Below are 20,270 nucleotides of genomic sequence, written 5' to 3'. Positions count from 1 at the left end.
AGACATCCCGCAACATTTGTGGGCAAAAAGCTCGACTGATTTCGGATACATGGACATCACCCCACACCAAGTCACACTCAAGGAGGGTGTAGTCTTACCCCGTATACGACAATATAAGATTCCACCCGAGGCTGAACAAGCCTTACTAAAAATAATCCAAGAACTCATAAAGCATGGTGTGGTGATCGAGACTGATTCAAATGTTTGCAATTCTCCAGTTCTTCCGGTCCTCAAAAGGACTGACTCTCAGGCACCCCCGGTCTACCGACTGGTGGTTGATCTCCGAGAACTAAACAAATGTGTGATCCCACAATATCCGGTGGTCCCAGATATTTCTTCACTATTGACTGCCATAGATCCCGAAGCTGCATTTTTCACAGTCATCGACTTGAAGAATGCGTTTTTTAGCATTCCTATACATCCCGACAGTCAATATCTATTCGGATTCAGTTTAAAAGGACGAAGCTTCAGGTTCACTAGAGCTCCCCAAGGCTTTACAGAAAGTCCAAGCATCTACAGCCAAGCACTAAAAAGACAACTTGACAGTATCAATATGCCTGCCAACACAGCATTGATACAGTACGTAGATGACATCCTCGTCACAGCAAGGACAGAACCAGAATGTGAAAAAGCATCTCTCACAGTCTTACATTTCCTGACAGACAAAGGTCACAAGGTGTCTCCCTCAAAATTACAGTTCTGCGCACAGCAAGTAGCTTACTTAGGACATTTGCTGTCGAAAGAGGGTAGGCAACTAACACAAGAACGAATCCAACTGATTTCGACAATTTCACAGCCAAAGTCACAGAAAGAAGTTCGCGCATTCATTGGTCTCACTTCATATTGCAGACAATGGATCCCTCAGTATGCCCACATAGTCAAGCCACTTATACAGTTAACCACAGTGGAAGCAGCCACTCATACAACTCTCCCTTGGACATCAGAACACTCCCAAGCATTTGAAGCTCTGAAAGTAGCCCTGTGTCAAGCACCAGTTCTGGCAACCCCGAACTATAGCAAGCCTTTTACCCTGTTTGTGACAGAACGTGACGGAACAGCACTATCCGTCCTCACACAAGACCAAGCAGGAAGAAACAGACCCTGTGCTTATTTTTCTAGCACATTGGACCCCGTAGCACAAGCCTTGCCTGCATGTCTGAAATCCGTTGCGGCTACAGCCCTGGCCATAAGACAAAGCGATTCAATAGTGTTAGGACATCCCCTGATAGTACAAGTGCCACATGCTGTGGAAGTCCTTCTGAACAGAACACAGACCCAACACCTGACTGTAGCAAGACTGACAGGATACGAACTAACGCTCTTTCAGCCACACATAGAGATCAGACGATGCAATGTATTGAATCCTGCTACCCTTTTGCCCTCAAGCTCAGATGACACGACACAACATGACTGTGTGGAAATGATCGACGTAGTGACAAAACCAAGACAAGACCTAACAGATGTTGCACTCCCAGATCCTGATGTATCACTCTATGTGGATGGGTCGTGCATGAGGACAAGTGCTGGAGAGTTAGTAGCAGCCTATGCAGTAACAACAGACTGTAAAGTTATAGAGACCCAAAGAATTGACATTCTGTCAGCTCAAGCAGCAGAGCTCATCGCTCTGACACAGGCCTGCATATGGGCAAAACGATTGAAAGTGAATATCTATGCCGATTCCCAATACGCATTTGGTGTAGTTCACAATTTTGAAGTGTTGTGGCAGGAAAGAGGTTTCCTTACCTCACATGGGGCCAAAATACAACATGGTCCCCTGATTCAAGCCCTACTAGATGCCATACACCTACCTACAGCCATAGCTATTCTGAAATGCAAAGCACATACCAAAGCTACAGACACCATATCCAAAGGAAATGACTTAGCGGACCAGACTGCTAAACAGACAGCCCAGAATCCAGTGAACACATCAGACTCTCAGTTACCCACACAGACTGTCACTATGGTAGTGAGAGACCCCTTGAAAGATATGCTAGACATTCAGACACATGCCACCGCAGATGAAATAAAGAAATGGACTGAACAAGGAGGGGTCGAGACAGATCAAGGTTGGATGACCAAAGACAGAACAGTGTGGTTTCTCCCTGATTCCATGGTACAAGTCATAATTGACACGGTCCATAGCCCGCCCACCTAGGCGAGAAAGGTATGCTGGATAGTTTACGGAATATCTGGTTTAACAAACATCTGAGAGCTGCAGCCAAACAAAAAGTAAAAACTTGCATGATATGTTGCCAATTTAATCCTGGTAAAGTAGTACCAGTAGAACAAGGTGGATTCCAGCCTCCTGATCATCCTTTTGAAGTCCTCCAAATGGATTATATCCAGATGGACAGATGTAGAGGGTACAAATATGTGCTAGTGGTAGTGTGCACACTGACACGATGGACTGAAGCATACCCCGTCCCAGACTATGGTGCCCAGACAACCGCTAAGCAATTAATGAGAGAATTCTTCCCCAGGTATGGGTTACCGAGGGTCGTCTATTCAGACAATGGACAGCCCTTCTCCTCCAAACTAATGGAGGCTGTTTCTCTACTATTGGGATATTCCTGGAGATTTCATTGTGTCCGACACCCTCAAGCAGCCGGCCTAGTCGAGCGGCACAACCAGACTTTGAAAACAAAACTAGCCAAAGTATGTGCAGAAAAAGGGATAGACTGGGTCACTGCCCTCCCGGTCGCTCTTTTATATGCGAATGGTGGCACATTCCCGGACGGGACTGTCCCCTTTCGAAGTAACATTCAGGAAACCTCCTAACATCTGGGGTGTCCCTTCTCCTAGAAAACTGACTGACATTGATTCTAATATGTTGACAGATTACCTGTCTTCCTTGATGTCTGCACTCCAATCTTGTAGTTCACAGGTTACAGCAGCATTTCCAGACCACACTACGCCTGGAGACCACGCCATCAGGCCCGGCGACTGGATATTGATCCGAAATTTCGATCGTACCAGCCCCCTGGAGAAGAGATGGACAGCTCCTAAGCTGGTCCTACTGACCACGAGAACAGCCGTCAAAGTAGAAGGACGTAAAGGATGGCTCCACGCTAGCCACTGTCGGAAATTTTTTGGACCTACACCCACAGACACTGTGCCCTGTTCAACCGCTACAAACGCCCCGGGTATAATTTCACCAATTCCAGAACTCACTCCTCAACAGGAATACCGATCGCGGCTGCGATCTCACCAAAAACAGACTAAAGACATTGCACCTGATCATAACGCACCGATGGCTAATTAAGCCCAGGAACAAGCTCTTGGTGAAGCGGCTGCTGGGAGACGTTTTGATCTCGTGTCCAGAGACATCTTGATACTAAATCCATAGACATCATGAGGAGAAATGACGCGGTGCGTCAATGGAAAAAGACTAATTATGTAAAATTACTGCACAGCAGGTTCTCGATTTTTCTGTTTACAATGTTGCTTGTTTGCTGTGTAGCAGCCTGTCTAGGATGGATCTTATGTACAGTTTTCCCTCCACATTCTTCCACGTTTGTAAAGAATACCACTATGCATTCCTATATTGATCTCCCCCCACACCTCGAGGACAGAAGAAAGGAATTTATAAATAATACATTCATTTCCACCCTCCATAAACACCAGCTCATAGTCAAAAAGACAAACTGTTGGGTTTGTGGCTTGATGCCACATTCCGTGCATAAGGGAATGCCCTTTTTCTCCCTCCAGTTTGGTTATTCAGGATCCGCCTATGCCTTAGCCATGATATTCTCTGCCTCAGTCAGAAACATTCCCCCGACCAAATTGAAAAACGAAAGTAATTGGAACGAGGTAAAGACCAAAATAGTAAAGGCTGTTTCTAAAATGGTGGATCTCACTGTTACCTGGGGGAGGGCCGAAGATCACGAAAATATCAGTTTATTCTGCTATCTCCCGCCTTCATGTTCTATCCGACAAATTGGATATGGACACCGGCACATGGTCCCTGACCGGCTGGTTGTGGGATCTCCTGTCCACCTGGGGGTGGAAGGCACTAACAGTCCTGGGACTCGTTTTGGCCACTATCTTCACCTGTTGCCTCTGTGTCCAGTGTGGCCCCGCCCCTTGTGTGCCACTTCCTGTACTCCTCGTCCACGAAACAGAGAAAAGAAAAATGAAATAATTATGTTGCAGGAGCAAGTATACGACCTGATGAATATAGAAATTGATTAAGAATTTCTGTAATAGGGTTTCTATGGGACAAAGAGGGAATGTGGAATTTGACTAAAAAGATGCTCCCTTTTCCCCTGGTGTCCCATCATGCACCCTATCCACCCTGACATCGACCAGGCAAGCCGATCCTCCTACTACAAGCACAAATCCCGTTGTACCCCCTCTTGCCTGCTCTCTTTCTCATAAAGCTGATACATGCAAAGAATAATGTCCAGCTACCATGTAACCTACGGGTTTGCGTCCCGTTCGATGTTTTTCCTTTAGACCAGAACAGAGTCAGTCGGATGGGTGACTCGGAAAAACCCCCCTCCCTAACTCTGTCACCGAACGAGCAGCTCTCGCTCGTCAATGATTTCCTAGTTTGCAAAGACAGCCACGGGTTGGGTTAACAACCAAGGGGAGACATAATCAAGCACACGAGACTGCCACGAAGAAGAATAGTTTACTACAGCCCATTCTCCTTCTTCCCCGCTGCACACACATACCATTGTGAGACCTCACCGCCCTTGTGTACGAAGTAAAGAACGCACAATGCCTCGTCCTCTACCTTTCCGACAGAAATGACCCTGTGACAATGCCTCGATTCTCTGTCCTCAGATACTAGCAACCCTGTAACTTGTTACCTCAACCACCCCGATGCAATAAGTTTGTCTATGTGTAAATGCTATTCAGGTTATTCTTTAAACGAGAACAAGTATGCTATGTCTTCTGTATGATTACATCATGAATGATTGAATCAAGTCTAAGGGAAACTCCTTCTTTTTGATTGTACTCGTATTGTATAAAAGTGCTGACATGTTCCAAGCAAAGTAGACTACTCCTGAACCCTCTTGGTGAAGGAGCTCTCCCTTAACTCGAGTTCTGGAATAAAATCCTTTCAACTCGAAGACCACGGACTCTGCTCCTCATTTTATGCATTACCATTTTCTTGGGTAATTATAGAAATTCCGAACAGCGTAAATAACTAGCTTTTTATTTACCACACTTCGACTATCAACCCAGGCGGGTGGCAGGTGCCTGTTTTGGGATCCTGAAGGTCCTGCGTAAAATCCTGGACCTACTGCCTGTGGTGGCTAGGAAGATCCTGGTCCATGCCTTGGTGACGTCGTGCCTGGACTATGGCAACATCCTCTATCTAGGTGCGATGACCAAGTGTATACTCCGTCTGCAGGGAGTGCAGAATGCGGCAGCCCGCCTAATCTTGATGCCCACGAGAAGGTCGTCTGCTAGGGCAGCTCGAGCTGCGCTACACTGGCTCCCGATAAAAGAAAGAGTCACTTTCAAGGCACTCTGTGTCTGTCACCGGATCTTGCACGGAAATGCCCCTTCGTATTTGTCGAATCTTGTGACCCTCTATGTCCCCACATGTCAGCTGAGGTCAGGTGGGGTAGGTTTGGTGTGTGTACCAGCTATCAAGAAAGCCAGGATGGGAGGCCGGTCTTTCCGCCTACTGGCTACCAAGCAATGGAATGCCCTCCCCATGGATCTCCGGATGGAGGCCCAGGACAGCTGCTTTAGGAAATTTATTTAAACGTTCCTCTTTCCCCGAGGGAAGTAGGGTGGTGGTAGTGGGTAACTGAATCCTGTCACGGGAACACACTGGTCTTAATGTAACCATTGCGCTTTATAAATGTGCCTAAACTTTTTTTTTTAATTGGAATTGTGTGCAACATGTGCACTCACTTATATCTGCATTCCACAGAAACTGTTATTAACAGGTGTGTAATTAGTGATGAAAATTGTGCCTACTTTTAATCGCATCCTAAATTGAGCATATTGGTATGTGAGAGTGCATTAGGTTATGTGGTGTTATGATAGGCACTGTTAGGGAAGGGTGGGTTAAGTTAGTTAACATGTTTAGGTTAGAACTCAGTGCATAATTTACAAATAAATAAAGAAATGAAATAAGTGCAGGAGTCCAAAGTCTAATGATGAGAACGAAGTCCTGAAGTGTAATAACTCTGAACAATTCTTGACCGGCCACTGATACTGACTGGCAAGTGGGTTCTGGGCAGGGTATAAGGGACTGCTGGAGATGGCGAGAAGTTGTCTCTTTTAAGTGGACCCTATTCATGCAGCATGGCGCTCCACGGAACCGTGAACCGGCCCTACGGTGCTTTCTGTTACCTTCTAACTATGGTCCCCTCAATATTATCTCAAATACAGTGTTTGTCAGATCTAGCAATGTATATGTATCATGGGTAATTTACATATTTGAAGTTTAATATGTAGCCCACCACAAATCTAGAAATTGAAAAAAGACCACCACTATAATCAAACATCATCTCTCTTCCGGTACCCTGGGACTGAGCGTACAATGTCAGAGTCTAGGGTACTTCGTCCCTAAATTGGTAGCTTCTCCTCTTTCAGGGCAGCATCGGGCCATCTTTTGAGATAATGTTGTGTTAACTGCCAGAAATGATCATCAGGATACTTATTGTGTACTTGGTGTTGGTAAGATAGTTCAGTGTTTTACACAGAGGCTTCAAAGATTTGCACATAACTGTAAGGACACTAGTTAAGATCTGTGGTGAAAAATCTGTCTTTCCTGTGTACAAATCTGTTAAAGTGACTACTATGATTTGGAGAATAGGATACCTTCTACTCAGTGTGCTGTAAGGCAACTATAGAACAAGCATTAGAAAAGTAAATATGTCTGGGCTTAATATACTGGAACATGTAGCATAAGCACAGTAAATGAAAAGAAACAAAAGATGGTCTGTATTGAAGTATCATTTGTTTTTGTTTCCATGTCAAAGGTCGGACAGTAAACCAGCCTCATATTAAGTGGCTCAAAAATAGAAATCCTGGTCCCACGTCAAGGACAATGCGTTAACACATTCATTTTCCAAACTTTACGTTTGTCAGTGAGAGAGAGACCCACACCTCTGAAACAGTCTACACAGGGAACTCCACCATGCCCAAACTCCAGGCACACCGTTCTAACCCCCTACGTTCATCCACCAAGTATGCTGCTTATTGTTGCTGTCTAAGATGCCTTGCACGCGCTAACTGAACTCTCTGATGGTATCCAGGGCCATTCATACATAGTACACACAGACTGGGTCCTGACCACTGTGACCATAACCTGACCCTTCTTAATGCATGCCGTTCCTCGCCAAAGACAAGTGTATGTAGTCAAAATCAAGCAGCTTGCCAATAATCAAATGAAACCTCTTTTACTATATATACATATACAGAGTCCATCCCTGAGCACCTAGAAGCAATATAGGTCAGGTTTGTGAGCGATATTCACTAAACATTAAGGTAAAAAAAATGCTGTTATTATTTTTGACCTCACCTACATCACATCTGACACCACCAAGAAAGCATTAATTCATGACACTGATGACGTTATATATGAATCCCCCCACACAAACTCTAGAAGTGTGCATTATAAATGCTGGTGATATAACAATGACGTTTCATTTAACATTGCATATTACAATGACTTTTTCCACCACATGATGTATGGTACTCCAGTCCCAATGGCTACTGCATTGGAGACACCAGCGAGGTCACGTTTGTAGGACTCAGGCAGTCAGCCATATCACTGGCCAAGCTACGGATTGCACGAGCAATGGCGCGGTCTATGGCGCCAAAGTCATGTTTTAGTGATACCCTAGGGGTCAACAATGGATGTTCCACATGGTTATCGCTGCCCTCCACGTTTACTTAAATTGGATTCTATTCAAGCACTGAAGTACGAACACTCAGTATCTGCAGTCTGCTGCTCTTCCATTCCTCTTTCAGTCCTCTAAATGCATAATAGCAGATCCGGGGCAATCTATAACTTTCTACATGATACTTTAGGTACACATGCTGAAGTCGTTACCACCTAAAGCTCCCAGACCCCCTTCAGCTGCTCACCATCAGAAGGATTGCTGTAAAATATAATTGAGCTATTTTAGTTTCTTAAGTTGTGGTTCTGTCGTTACTCCTATTAATTTTCTTGGATCTTCTGTGCTAGTGAATGAGTGCGCTTAAGTGGGTTCACCTGGTTGCTGTGATGTGAGGTCAGTTCACCGCCTCTTGAGGGTTGTATGAAGAATTATGGACAACGCTCAAACAAGCTCGGCATCTCTGTATGCAAAGGTCACTGTTGCCATGTGTGTTTGTACTCCCTGTATCTTACTGGGTTCATTGTCGACCGGATGTCTCGCTAATCAATGCTTTGGTGTTCTACTCTTTACGAGTGTATGTGTGGACTCATGTTGCTTTACGGATCCCTTTTATCCAGCACCGTGGCGTGGTAAACCTCTCAACTCAACTTCAAAGCACTTTCTACATTTTATGAGAGTCACAATGCATACCCTGTAAAGCAAATTTCTGCTTGCTACCCCCTGCATGATATTGAAAGGTATATGTAATCTACAGGCCATCATCATCATCATAAAACTTTATTCGATTCGAAAAGAATCATAAAAGTATACATTTGGAACATACAAATTGACAAATGGTATTTCATATCAAAAAGGTTCAGATGCACAGCATCCAGAAGGTCATAAGCACATTATCATTAAACATTATATTCTATAAAAACACAGAGTTCAATAAAAACATCTAAAAAACACAATCTAACATGTATAAAATGCACTGTGCATTTTTAAGTTACAATATCACATATATAAGTTGGTTAGCCTCTCACACTATCCAACCTAATTTTACAAACTTTTAGTTACATATTTGCATATTCTGTCAAGTAAAGAGACCGAAATAAAATTTGCTATAGATTGTTTACATGGGCTTGAAGAGAGGTTATTTTGTGGTCTTTTTCCATGTCCCACGGGACTTTCACTCCATAAAGTGGAACTTGTTTTGGATTGGGGGAAGAGTAGACCGAGCCAATCTCTCTTTAGGCTCTGATTTGCCAAGGAAACATACGAGAGCTTCAGGTCATAACCACTGTCCCTGCCACAGATATATTTTGAAATTGTCAATTGACCTGGACAGAGACATTTTTAAACCCCCGTGCTCTAAATATTTGGGCTAGAGAAACCGAATTTCACAAATGCTTTCAAAGTGTTTTTTTAGTTGGTTCATGACTCCTGCTGGCCTTTGATTCAGTACATCCTGGAGGAGGTGCCCATAAACTGCGCCCCTGCTGCCCATCTTCAGAACATTTGCACATCACTGCTTTTTTATTTATTTATTTATTAATTAAAAGGAGATTCTACCTCAGATCAAGGCTTACACTGACCATCTGCTACTTCCGCTGGTGATTGTGCACTGAGAACTGGGTGCACAAACTAAGCACTTAACCAGTACATTAATCTTGCATCTCTTATTGACAAGACATTTAGCTTTGCTGCAGGGTTGGAAGCTGTCATTCTCACTTTCCTTAGGATGTGATGGGCTATGGCTGGGAATGTTCATTCCAATATGTGGAATCGGGGACTCTTAAAAAGAAATGAGAAAATGTCAGTAAGATATAGAATCTCCAATTATGGAGGGATCCCGTCTGGCCCTAAAGTGACACCAGATGCCAACCATCTGAATGATGCTTAAATAATTGTCTAGACACACAAAGAAATAAGATGTTGTTGATCGCCTGCAGAAAATGTTTCCGACATGTTTGTATAGAGCAAGTATACATGCCAAATTCCTGAAACACTGGGAGGTTTCCCATCTATACCTTAAAAACAAATAATGTTTATAAGAAAAAAATGGTAAAGAGTCAGGCGGGTAATACCACACAGCAATAGGTGTATGGCCAGTTTAGTACCCTACTGCAGTGGGTAAATGTAGAAAGTATGCAGGCGTGACCTGGTTACGCGGAAGTTGTTAAGTAGGCAGTGGCAACGTAAAACCCAGCACCTGCTGGTCCCATATGGTGGGTGATCGCCGGCCAGGCACGCCCGCTCTTTCCTAGAGAAAATCAGTATGTTTCAAAATGCGAAAGTCTTGACATTTTGTCATTAGGTGGAGCACAAACTTAATTCAGCTTCCTTGCCTCGGCCAATCAAGTCACTCAGATGGAGGCGGGTGATACGTCCAGAGATGTGTGGTTGCCGAGTGTGCTACTACTCCTTGTATCCTATGCTCAAAGAATAATTCAGGTGATAAAAATGCTCTTTAAACTTTGTTGCAATTAGTTATCTGATTTATGTTTTTTTCATTTTCTCGTTCCCAGGAATCTTACGAAAACAGTAAACATTGCTGGAGAAGGCGGACCACTGGGAATCCACGTGGTGCCCTACTACTCGTCTCTCAGTGGAAGGTAATGTGAAGACCCTCATGGTGGGATGTACGAGAGAAAGCCACTGTGTCCCAAGCTAGGGTTCTGCAACTTTGGCCCTGGACATCTACACGGCTACAGCACACTTCTCATTGTGACAACAATTATGCAAATGTTCTCCAATAAGATCCATTGTTTGCTTATTTTTCCTATGCATTTGGAGTGTTTGTTCTATATTGTTTGCATTTGGTTAACCCACTGCTTAGTATGCAGAAAAATAAATGCCAGCACTCACCATTTTTGTCATGAAGCTGACGGAGCAACTTACTGCCCAGCTGGTGGGAGGGTCCATAAATGAAGGGGTGTGCCACAGAATGCTTCTTACCATACCACAAATGTGGTTGTCTTAGTGGCATAGCTATTTAATATAAATATTACATTTCAGTATTTTAACAAAAACGACTACACATACAATTTTACAGTTTCAAATAGAATCATAGGAAACTGGTAAAACAAAATCCATTCATTAAATTACATATAAAACAACAAATGTCTTCCTTTCATGTTCTAGGTGTGCAGTTTATGTTCTGACACTTTTTGGCTAATCCCACCACCTTCTCCCACATCCGCTTAACTTGGCTTTTCTAAGATCACTTTCGTTTACCAAAGGGTGTAGGGCCCCGCTGCAAAATGTCTGAATGGTTTTGAGGCACCTATTATTACGTCCTGGGCAAATGCAAGAATAATCATGCCCTTCACTCTTTCATGCACTTTCCTGCTTTTCCTCCCAGGCTTCCTGGTAGTGAGGGAGAGTAATAACCCCTTTCACACATCCATTATATTTCGTAGAAATAGAGGGCGGACTGAATGATGAACAAATTATTGTGCTGCCAGTCTTATTATTTCAATAGATCAGTTTTAAACATAGATTGGCACTGCTAATCCTGCTGTTCTGGAAATTTATGCAGTTTCGCCTGAGCTTTCCCTGATTTTACTACTGCATTCTAAATAGTACTGTCCCTTTTAAGCGGTGACACGTGCATTTTCTTCATCCACCTACAACTGCAGTCCAACTCCTATTCAGAGGAAGTTCCAGGGTTGGAGAAGGGAGTGCAGGATTGGATCTCTACTAATCACTACTCACTGCTCTGCAGGAAGTGTAGGTTCACATGTCACCTTAAAAAAAGTCCTTAAGCTCTGGGTAAATCAAACTTCAGTAGATTACTGCAATATGCACACTACTTTTGTCATGAATTTGTGGTGAAATGCTTCTACAGAGAGCAGCAATGTTCTTCTGCACTAAGCACAACTGTAGTAATTTCACGTCTTCTTTTATTTACACTGGAATAAAAAAAATATTCAAAATATTTGGTTCATTAGCTTCAATAAAACATGTTGAAAATCACCAACCAGATAGTTCACATGAATTGGCCGTGCTTCTGTTGGAACTGTCAGCATGGATTTCTGTGACACCTGTTTGGTGACCCTCCCTTCAACCCCCAGCTGATGAGTTTCACTGCTGCAAATGCAACCGCAGGATTGTGAGGGGTTTCAGGAGAGCCATGGCCACATTCTTGCTCCAAAACAGCCCCCTTACTCATAGGGTAGGCTTAACTCACATCCTGAGTAATCTCCCCTCCAGTACACAGAACAGTAAGAAATGAGTAAATGTTTCCTCTGCTTTGTCTTCTCGGCACTCTTTAAGGGGGTCCATTACCATCCTTGTATTAGAAACCACGTGTTGTCCACTGTGGAATTCGGTACATCAGTGGACAGAGAGTGTATCTTAATTATAGCGACAGACTCTCCAAAGCCTTGATTGCCTTTTTTTCCAATATAAACCAGTGCATAGTCACTCCCTGTCATCCCTGCTAAGAGGGTTCCTTTGAGGCGTTTGGTCCTTTATAACCTCAAGCAGTACCAGGTCTTGGTAGTCCCAAGCTCTACAGTAAATGCCCTCTTGCAAGTGGCAGCACAGGGGTTTGATCCTTTTTCTCACCCTGAACAGCTTTCACTTCTTTGCAGTTGGTCCACTCCTGCTTCCGTGCGCCATACACGAAGTGTGCACTGCACCCTGGGAAGCCCCAAGCCTCTTCCTGGAAAGCACACTTTCCACACGTTTCAGCTCCCTGGCATCCCCCTGCACACTATTGAGAACATGAACCTCCCTCACAGATTACTCCAGAGAATTCCTGCGTTTTATAATCTGTTCTTCTCAAAATACTTACTCGGAGGTCCCCATCCACAGAATTTCATAATAGGGGACTTTCTCCAAGATTACACGTGAGACAAAAAAGTGAGCGTCTTTCCCTGAGCCAGTTCTCCTAGTTTCATACCTTTTCGATGTAGCAGTATTAATTACCATGTTTTCTGTGTAAAGTTTTGAAGTCCTCCTTCCTGTTTCCTCGTGGCCTTTAGGGTTTTGGCAAGTTGCACAGCATCATGGGCGAAGAGGTGCACCAGCATTTTCAGGCCATATGCCTGTAGACATCCAGCTTCACTTCATATAAATTAAATGTTCATACTGAAGATAAAAACGAGGTGGACGTACATGTAGCTCTACATAGCACTTTGAAACACGTCCATGATCTGTGTTAAGTACATTCTCTTGTAATGAACGGAAAGCATAAGGCCTTGCTCAACGTTGCCCACTCATAATAATCAACAGCTCATCATGTGAATAGTTGCCACAATCTCCCCTCTTGGAGGCTGTTCTTTAGGGCAGTCTAATGAGCATTCATTATGGACATTGAGTGCTATAACCAGTAGTGGCTGTCTTGGAACGGGAGTGGTGGGCAGGGGGGAATGGATAAAAACAAAATAAAAACTTACCTTCCCGCCGCTGCCTCTCCTCCGTCCTCTTCGTCTGCACCGACAGCACTGGAAGCAGACTCTCCCAGCCATTCACAACGCTACATGAGCAGCGTCGCGATTTGTCTGAGAGGCCTGTTTTGCCGCTCAGGCAGTGCCTGGGAGCCTGGGCATGTTCTTTCTCAATCGGGCTGTGCAACACAGCCAGGTGGAGAACATGCTACGTGCTCAAGACTGTTGAGCCAGCGTAAGAGGGCCGGCCAAAGAGTCATGTGCTCTTTGGGATTGCAAACCACTCCTCTCTATGCTCTGACGAGCTCCACCTCTTACCCCGGCTCTAGTCCAGCACAGAAAAATAAAATGACAATAACGTCTTGTTATCATAATTTTCTTTTTCTTTTTGCACTGACTATAACTCAGGCCCTCCCTTTGACTCTTTCCTCCAGGTTGGCATAGTGGCCCACATTCTTGAAGCTTTACTAGGAAAGTGAGTAGCTAATTCAGCATTTAAAATCTTGCAGGGAACCAGGGACCAAAACTCCAGGTTGTACTTAATAAATCAGTAATACCTGTGTTTTGTCCAGACGCTATACCTGGGCATTGCATATAAACACTATGCACATGAGAACTCCTCTGTTGGTGGCAGCTCTATCTAAGAACATTGTGCGCAGTCCCTCAGTAGAGCAATACCCAGGACTTTGCTCATATCTCACATTGCATTAAGACAAACGCCTTCACGGTAGATTCGCCAGGATACTGCCTCTGTATTCCATTATATGGTGACTTTTTTTTCTTAAATAAACAGTTAGAATCCACTCCTTGAGATTAAGGGTGTCTCCTCCACAGTGGGGAACACCTTTATGTTTTAAGGTCCCCTCACACACCAACAGGCCCCTTGGTGTCATGCTTCATCATCGAGGTCATCGTACCCCTCTATGGGGTACGGCGTGCTGCGACCTACGGAGACGTGGGAGCACTTGTTAGACTATGTGTGGTGTTGGTGAGGGGGTATTTTGAATAAATGTGAGTGTATTGTGGGGTTTGGGAAATAGTGATAGTTAAAAAGAACCTGGCTCGTGGGGTGACTAAAAATTATTTAATAAGCCCCCGGGCTGGTGCTGTTAAAAATGAGGGTGGGAGGTCACTACGCTGACAATGTGCGTTACCTCCTTTTTGTGTGCGTCGACATGTTTCGGTGCCAGAAGCACCTTCTTCAGGACGGGGTGCACAAATCCCCACCTTACTCACGTTTCTCTAACTAATACCAGAATTTTCTAATAAAAGTGAGGAAAAATTACAGTGCAGGTAAAAGTAATGTACCTAGCAAAAAAAGACGTTGTCTATTGATCAACTGTTTGGAGTTGTAGATAAACCTCATGAGCCAAAACGTCAGGATCTAATGTGCTAACTAGCACGATTTCTACGAGGAAATACCTCCCGATCGATCCCTACGTGGCTCCGGTGATATCACCGATCGATCCCTACGTGGCTCCGGTGATATCACCGGAGCCACGTAGGGATCGATCGAGAGGTATTTCCTCGTAGAAATCGTGCTAGTTAGCACACCAGATCCTGACGTTTTGGCTCATGAGGTTTATCTACAACTCCAAAACAGTTGATCAATAGACAACGTCTTTTTTTGCTAGGTACATTACTTTTACCTGCACTGTAATTTTTCCTCACTTTTATTAGAAAATTCTGGTATCAGTTAGAGAAACGTGAGTAAGGTGGGGATTTGTGCACCCCGTCCTGAAGAAGGTGCTTCTGGCACCGAAACATGTCGACGCACACAAAAAGGAGGAAAGGCACATTGTCAGCGTAGTGACCTCCCACCCTCATTTTTAATAGCACCAGCCCGGGGGCTTATTAAATAATTTTTAGTCACCCCACGAGCCAGGTTCTTTTCAACTATCACTATTTCCCAAACCCCACAATACACTCACATGTATTCAAAATACCCCCTCACCAACACCACACATAGTCTAACAAGTGCTCCCACGTCTAAGTAGGTCGCAGCACGCCGTACCCCGTAGAGGGGTACGATGACCCCGATGATGAAGCATGACACCAAGGGGCCTGTTGGTGTGTGAGGGGACCTAAAAACATAAAGGTGTTCCCCACTGTGGAGGAGACACCCTTAATCTCAAGGAGTGGATTCTAACTGTTTATTTAAATATGCCCAGGGAGAATGAATCCATTCTGATTTCTCTCTCTCCCCCCTCTGATTGTTAATTAGACTTTTTTTTCTTGACTTTTAGATGGTCCCGGACTATAGTGCATTGTTATCCTGTGGAACAGTATTATGTGACTTGGGCATCTCCAGTGCAGTGTCCCATAGATCTGTCCAGATGGAGGCAGGTGTAGATTGCTTTGGTTACTCTTGTGATGAGAAGAGTGACTGTGGGAAAAGAACATCATGCTGAACTGTTGTTTCCAGTGGATTCTCTATGAAGAGATTCGTGTGACATTAGGATTCAGTTCTCTGCTCTGAATGCAGCGACATCACAGTATTGAACTATGAAAATAATTCGATAGAGTCGCCACTGGAAAGCCGATTTAGTATTGGTCCTTCCCCACCTCCCTGTCTCTCCAGCGATCCAAGCATAAATGATGTAGTGGCAGACAGTGATCCACCATCTCCTTTTACTGCCTCTCCTGGTCTCCAACAACCTGAGGAAAGAGGTCAAATAACTGATGAAACTTTTCTATTGTAACACAAAGAGGAGGGCCAGAGGGGAATCAAAGACCTGCAGGTGTTGACTCCCCAGTACACTAATAATTAAACACAAACACACACCTGAGTCTAAACTAGAAAGAAAAAGAGTGGTTCATTATAACCTAGCTGGAGTGGAATATTTATTTTAAAGGACGATTTCCCTCACCCACCGTAGGTGGCATGCTTCATCACCGGGAACCTCCACGCACCATGATACCCAGTCAAGGTGCAGGCTAGAACCCCCTGGCTGGAGGGAGGAGCAATGGCATGGTAAATACTCTTCTAATGAGATAAGAATGGTGATGTAAGCAGAGCGTGCATGAAAGAATGTGATAAATAAAACTGGCATACCTTGGACTAGGTATCCTCGTGCGAGGAGGTTCTTGATGATGAAGCATGCCACCTGTTGTGGGTGAGGGAAATCACCCTTTAAATGGAATATTCCACTCCAGCTAAGTTATACTGAACCACTCTTTTTCTTTCTAGTTTAGACCCAGGTGTGTGTTTGTGTTTAATTGAAACGTTACCATCACCGCCTGCCTTCTGTGTTTCCGGCAAGTCTGGACAGACCTGTGGGGAGCACTGTATATGTGCCAGGCCCAACAACTACTCACGGAGAGAGGCATTACTGAACACTAAGCCTTTTACCTCTCTGTAATGGATTGCAGGAGCACCTCCACATGGAATTGAGGTTCAGGAACGGATGTGGGTGAAGTGCTAGGTATTTACTTTTAAGGCGGGAGTGTGGGAAACTCTATTGACATAGATCACTGTGCCAACTATCCCATCTTCTGGGCTCGGTGGGAGGAGTTGCTTATCCCAAGGGATCCTGCCAGCAGCAAAAGTGCTGCTTCAGCGTTACACACTTGGTGTACCTGAGGACAAGGGAGAAGGTAATCTGATCTTCCAGAGAGCAAGAGCTATGGCAAAGGGTTGTGTGGGATTCCCCCCTCGAGTCCTTTGCTGTAGTATGGTACTGGATGGAGGAAGTATTCATACAGATTTGGGGTGCAGTATCTGCACGCCGGGGTGATACCTTCCTGTTCCACATGCAAATTAAGTCCTGTGACACCTGGTTATAGGTGCGCGTTTGTTTTTAATGAATGCTTCACAAATAATTTACAAATTGGGTACTGATGCGAGACTCAATGTTATAGTCTTAATTGCACTTGATATTATGGTTACCCTTAAATGATTGCAAATATATTTTTTTGTTTGAAAACCCAAAGTATGGAGAATGGCTGCTGTTCACAAAACAGGATCAGCCCAAATGAATACCACTATTAATCAAAGGACACCGAAGGCAACTGTGGCTTTGCTGTCGTTGTCTGTGATATCCCTCGGCAAGAGTCGCTGTTGATACCTACATATGTCAATATGTAGCACACAGGATACTGGAACATCCAATGTCAGGAGAGCTAAATGTTGGTAGAAGGGAAGAGTGCCTGAAGAGGTGATGTGGAGGGATTATTGTTTTGTCCGCGTTAGATGAGAACAAATGCCTTGTGCTAAACAAGTTTGTCCTTTTCTGTGTTTTTGTGTAAACACAATTTGGAGCATTTGGTATTTTCCAACCCTCAAACTCCATTCGTCTGAAAATATGCCACCTGCAGCTCAGTTGAGAAGCGTGAACATATGTGTATGTTTGTTGAACACATGTGATGGAGTGTTGTCTTTGTCTGTCAATGAGGTATTGTAGCTGACCTAGCCTTAGGCTGTGATATATCCACAGTTTGTGCTTGTAGATATTTGAAGCACAGGGTGAAGAGTTCTCGTGTGATAATTCTTTTCACGCATTTTACTTCCATGATGGTGATTTCACTTTCCTTAAGTAACGAGTCGATGAGTATAACCCGGTTTAATGCTTCGTCACCCTTGTTAAAAGCTGATGTCGCTGCTCGCCTTGTTGATTTAAGATAAATTCCAGTGGCTCTCAGCGGAAGCCACGATTAAGTGCATTTCATTTTGTACAGTACGCTGGATGTTCTGAATCCATCACCCTGGCTGCTTACGACAGCTGTAACATCTTTTGGACCAGGAACCTGCGTTCAGCCTCCACACAGAACATCTGTCAGCAGAAGCTCAAGGACCAGGGATGCTTGAGCCCAAGCTCAGGATTACCTTCAGCATGCCCTACTCAAGGCACTCTACCAAATTCAACTACTGTAGCAAACTTTCGATGAGTATTATATTAAAATCATACGGTTTATTGTCCTTACCCAGATCCACGGTCTACTAATGAATTGATACTGTAATATATGCTAGAGTGCTGTGAATTAGACTCCAGAGATACCTTCTAGATCTCCAGAAATAAACATGTTTCTTTACTACAAATTCACGCAGACATCTGAAGATATGTTGGTAGATTTATGTTTGCAGAAAAAAAATCAAGCCTGTTTGCCTTGCAAAAATATATATATATTTTTTAACCTTTGAGACCTGCTAGTGATTTTGAAAGTGTGTAAGACGGTTTTGGAAGCTGTATTTTGTCTCAGCTGGAGATTCCTGTTCTCCTGTTAATGCGAAACGAGAGCACTTGGGACTCCTCCAAAATAGACCTCGTTGGCGGTTTAGGCGCAGACAGTCAAAACAGCCCCCCTTGTATGCCATGTCTGCGCGGTGCAGTAGTTATTAACCTTTCAAATCAAGACCTGAAGGAAGAGGAGACATATTAAAAATGTGTAGTGTAGCTTGAACCACTTTCTGTCACAGCAAGAAGACACCAAGTGGAAGGGACTTAATATTGTTGCTGCAGTGCATTGATGCGTGTGTCTGCCTTGTTTGATATTATACTGTAGCTCAAACCCCGGGATCTCTGTGATCAGGTTCTTTTAGCCAAAGTTTCTAAAAGGAGTAACTTTTTCCAAGTATCCTCCAAATGTAAGGACAGCACCAACTGGTGTTGCTCTTTATAGCCAGTGTTGCCCTTTCTGCAAAGGAAGCTACTGTATACATCTTTAAGTTGAGGGGAAAAAAATTATATATATATATACATACACATACATACATATCCTCCAGTGCGATCCACGACAAGCCAGGCGCTTTCGGTGCTCGTTTATACAGGTGGTGCGGCTCTAGCAGCAGGACAACACTTTCCAATTATCTCAGAAATGTTACTCCTTGTAACATAAGAGTCACACTCACAAGAGAAAAGTCCTTCATTTTATTCAAAATAAGCTGGCAGTAGGATTTGTTGGATGAGGTAACAGATTCTGGTCAAACTGCAAATGTGACCAATATCTCAAATCTAATTCAATCCTTCAAAACCCCACTGCGCTACATGGCAGCTTTTCAGAACAGAAAAATAGGCTATTTTGAAAATAACTCATGGAAATGTATTTTCTCCATTGACTGCTATTGAAGAAGAGGCAATTTCAAGCGGGAAACAGCAAAAATAAGTAATTTTTGGCTTAAAAATTCGGTATTGGCATGTATGCTCCTGTAGCCGGAAAACCCTTTTATTGGCTGCACCGTAGCACCTGCAGCTACATCCAACTGTTAGTAACGCCAAACAAAAGGAAGGAGAAAATATATAACCTCTCCTTCGCAACGCCCTCTGGAATGACTGACCCTTCACCTGACATGCTTACATCCAATGAAGAAGCCAGACAGCCCCATCAGACACCCTCTAACTCAGTGTCCAGAATTTCTCCAACTGGATCTCCACTGCCACCATCGCCCCCTGAAGAACACCACTCAACTATATCTCTTACTCTGGTAACACACATCCTTCACAGAAGACGCTGACACCACAAGACCCAACTTTTTCAACACCATGTCCAGCATCGACACCTGGATGACGGCCAACTGCTCAACTTGGAAAAAATGGAGGTGCTCATCTTCGGAAACAAGTCTTCGCCCTGGGATGACATGTAGTCTTCCACCCCCCACCGTCCGATTAAACAATCTTGGAATTATTGTGGCCAGCCAAATAACCATGAAACATCAGGTCAGCGCTGTTGACTCTGCTTGCTTCCACACCCTCTGCATGCTCCCCACCCCATCTAGAAAAACAGTCACCCATGCTCTCATCTCCAGCTGACTTGACAACAGCAACACACAATATTTCGGAACCACCAAACAGCTCCTAAAGCGCCACCTGCCATCCAGAACACAGCAGCAGGACTCATCCTTAATGTTCCCATAAGAACCTGCATTTCTTCTCACCTCAAAGCTCTCCACTGACTCATCATCCAGGAAAGATGCTGCTTCACACTCCTCATCCACGTCTACAAGTTCTCCACAAATCCAGACCTGACAACATTAACCACCGCCTGACATTTCTCTGGCCTGCCAGAGAGCTCTGTTCCTCCGCCCTGGCCCACATCCTCACCCTGGCCCACATCCCCCACATGCGACGAAGCCGCTGCAGAG

General features: G+C 44.2%; 1 protein-coding gene across 1 annotated transcript in view; it reads left to right on the top strand.

The window, feature by feature from the left end:
• PARD3B (par-3 family cell polarity regulator beta) overlaps nt 1–20,270 on the top strand; it is a 1,965,377-nt gene that overhangs the window by 696,416 nt on the left and 1,248,691 nt on the right. The window contains exon 6 of the mRNA XM_086954074.1: nt 10,325–10,411. Coding sequence (XP_086810200.1) covers nt 10,325–10,411 — 87 coding nt within the window. The remainder of the gene's footprint in view (nt 1–10,324; nt 10,412–20,270) is intronic.

Source organism: Lissotriton vulgaris, chromosome 2_1 (genome assembly GCF_964263255.1).
Source record: "Lissotriton vulgaris chromosome 2_1, aLisVul1.2, whole genome shotgun sequence".
Taxonomy (NCBI): Eukaryota; Metazoa; Chordata; class Amphibia; order Caudata; family Salamandridae; genus Lissotriton; species Lissotriton vulgaris.
This window is presented reverse-complemented; position numbering and strand designations above follow the sequence as displayed.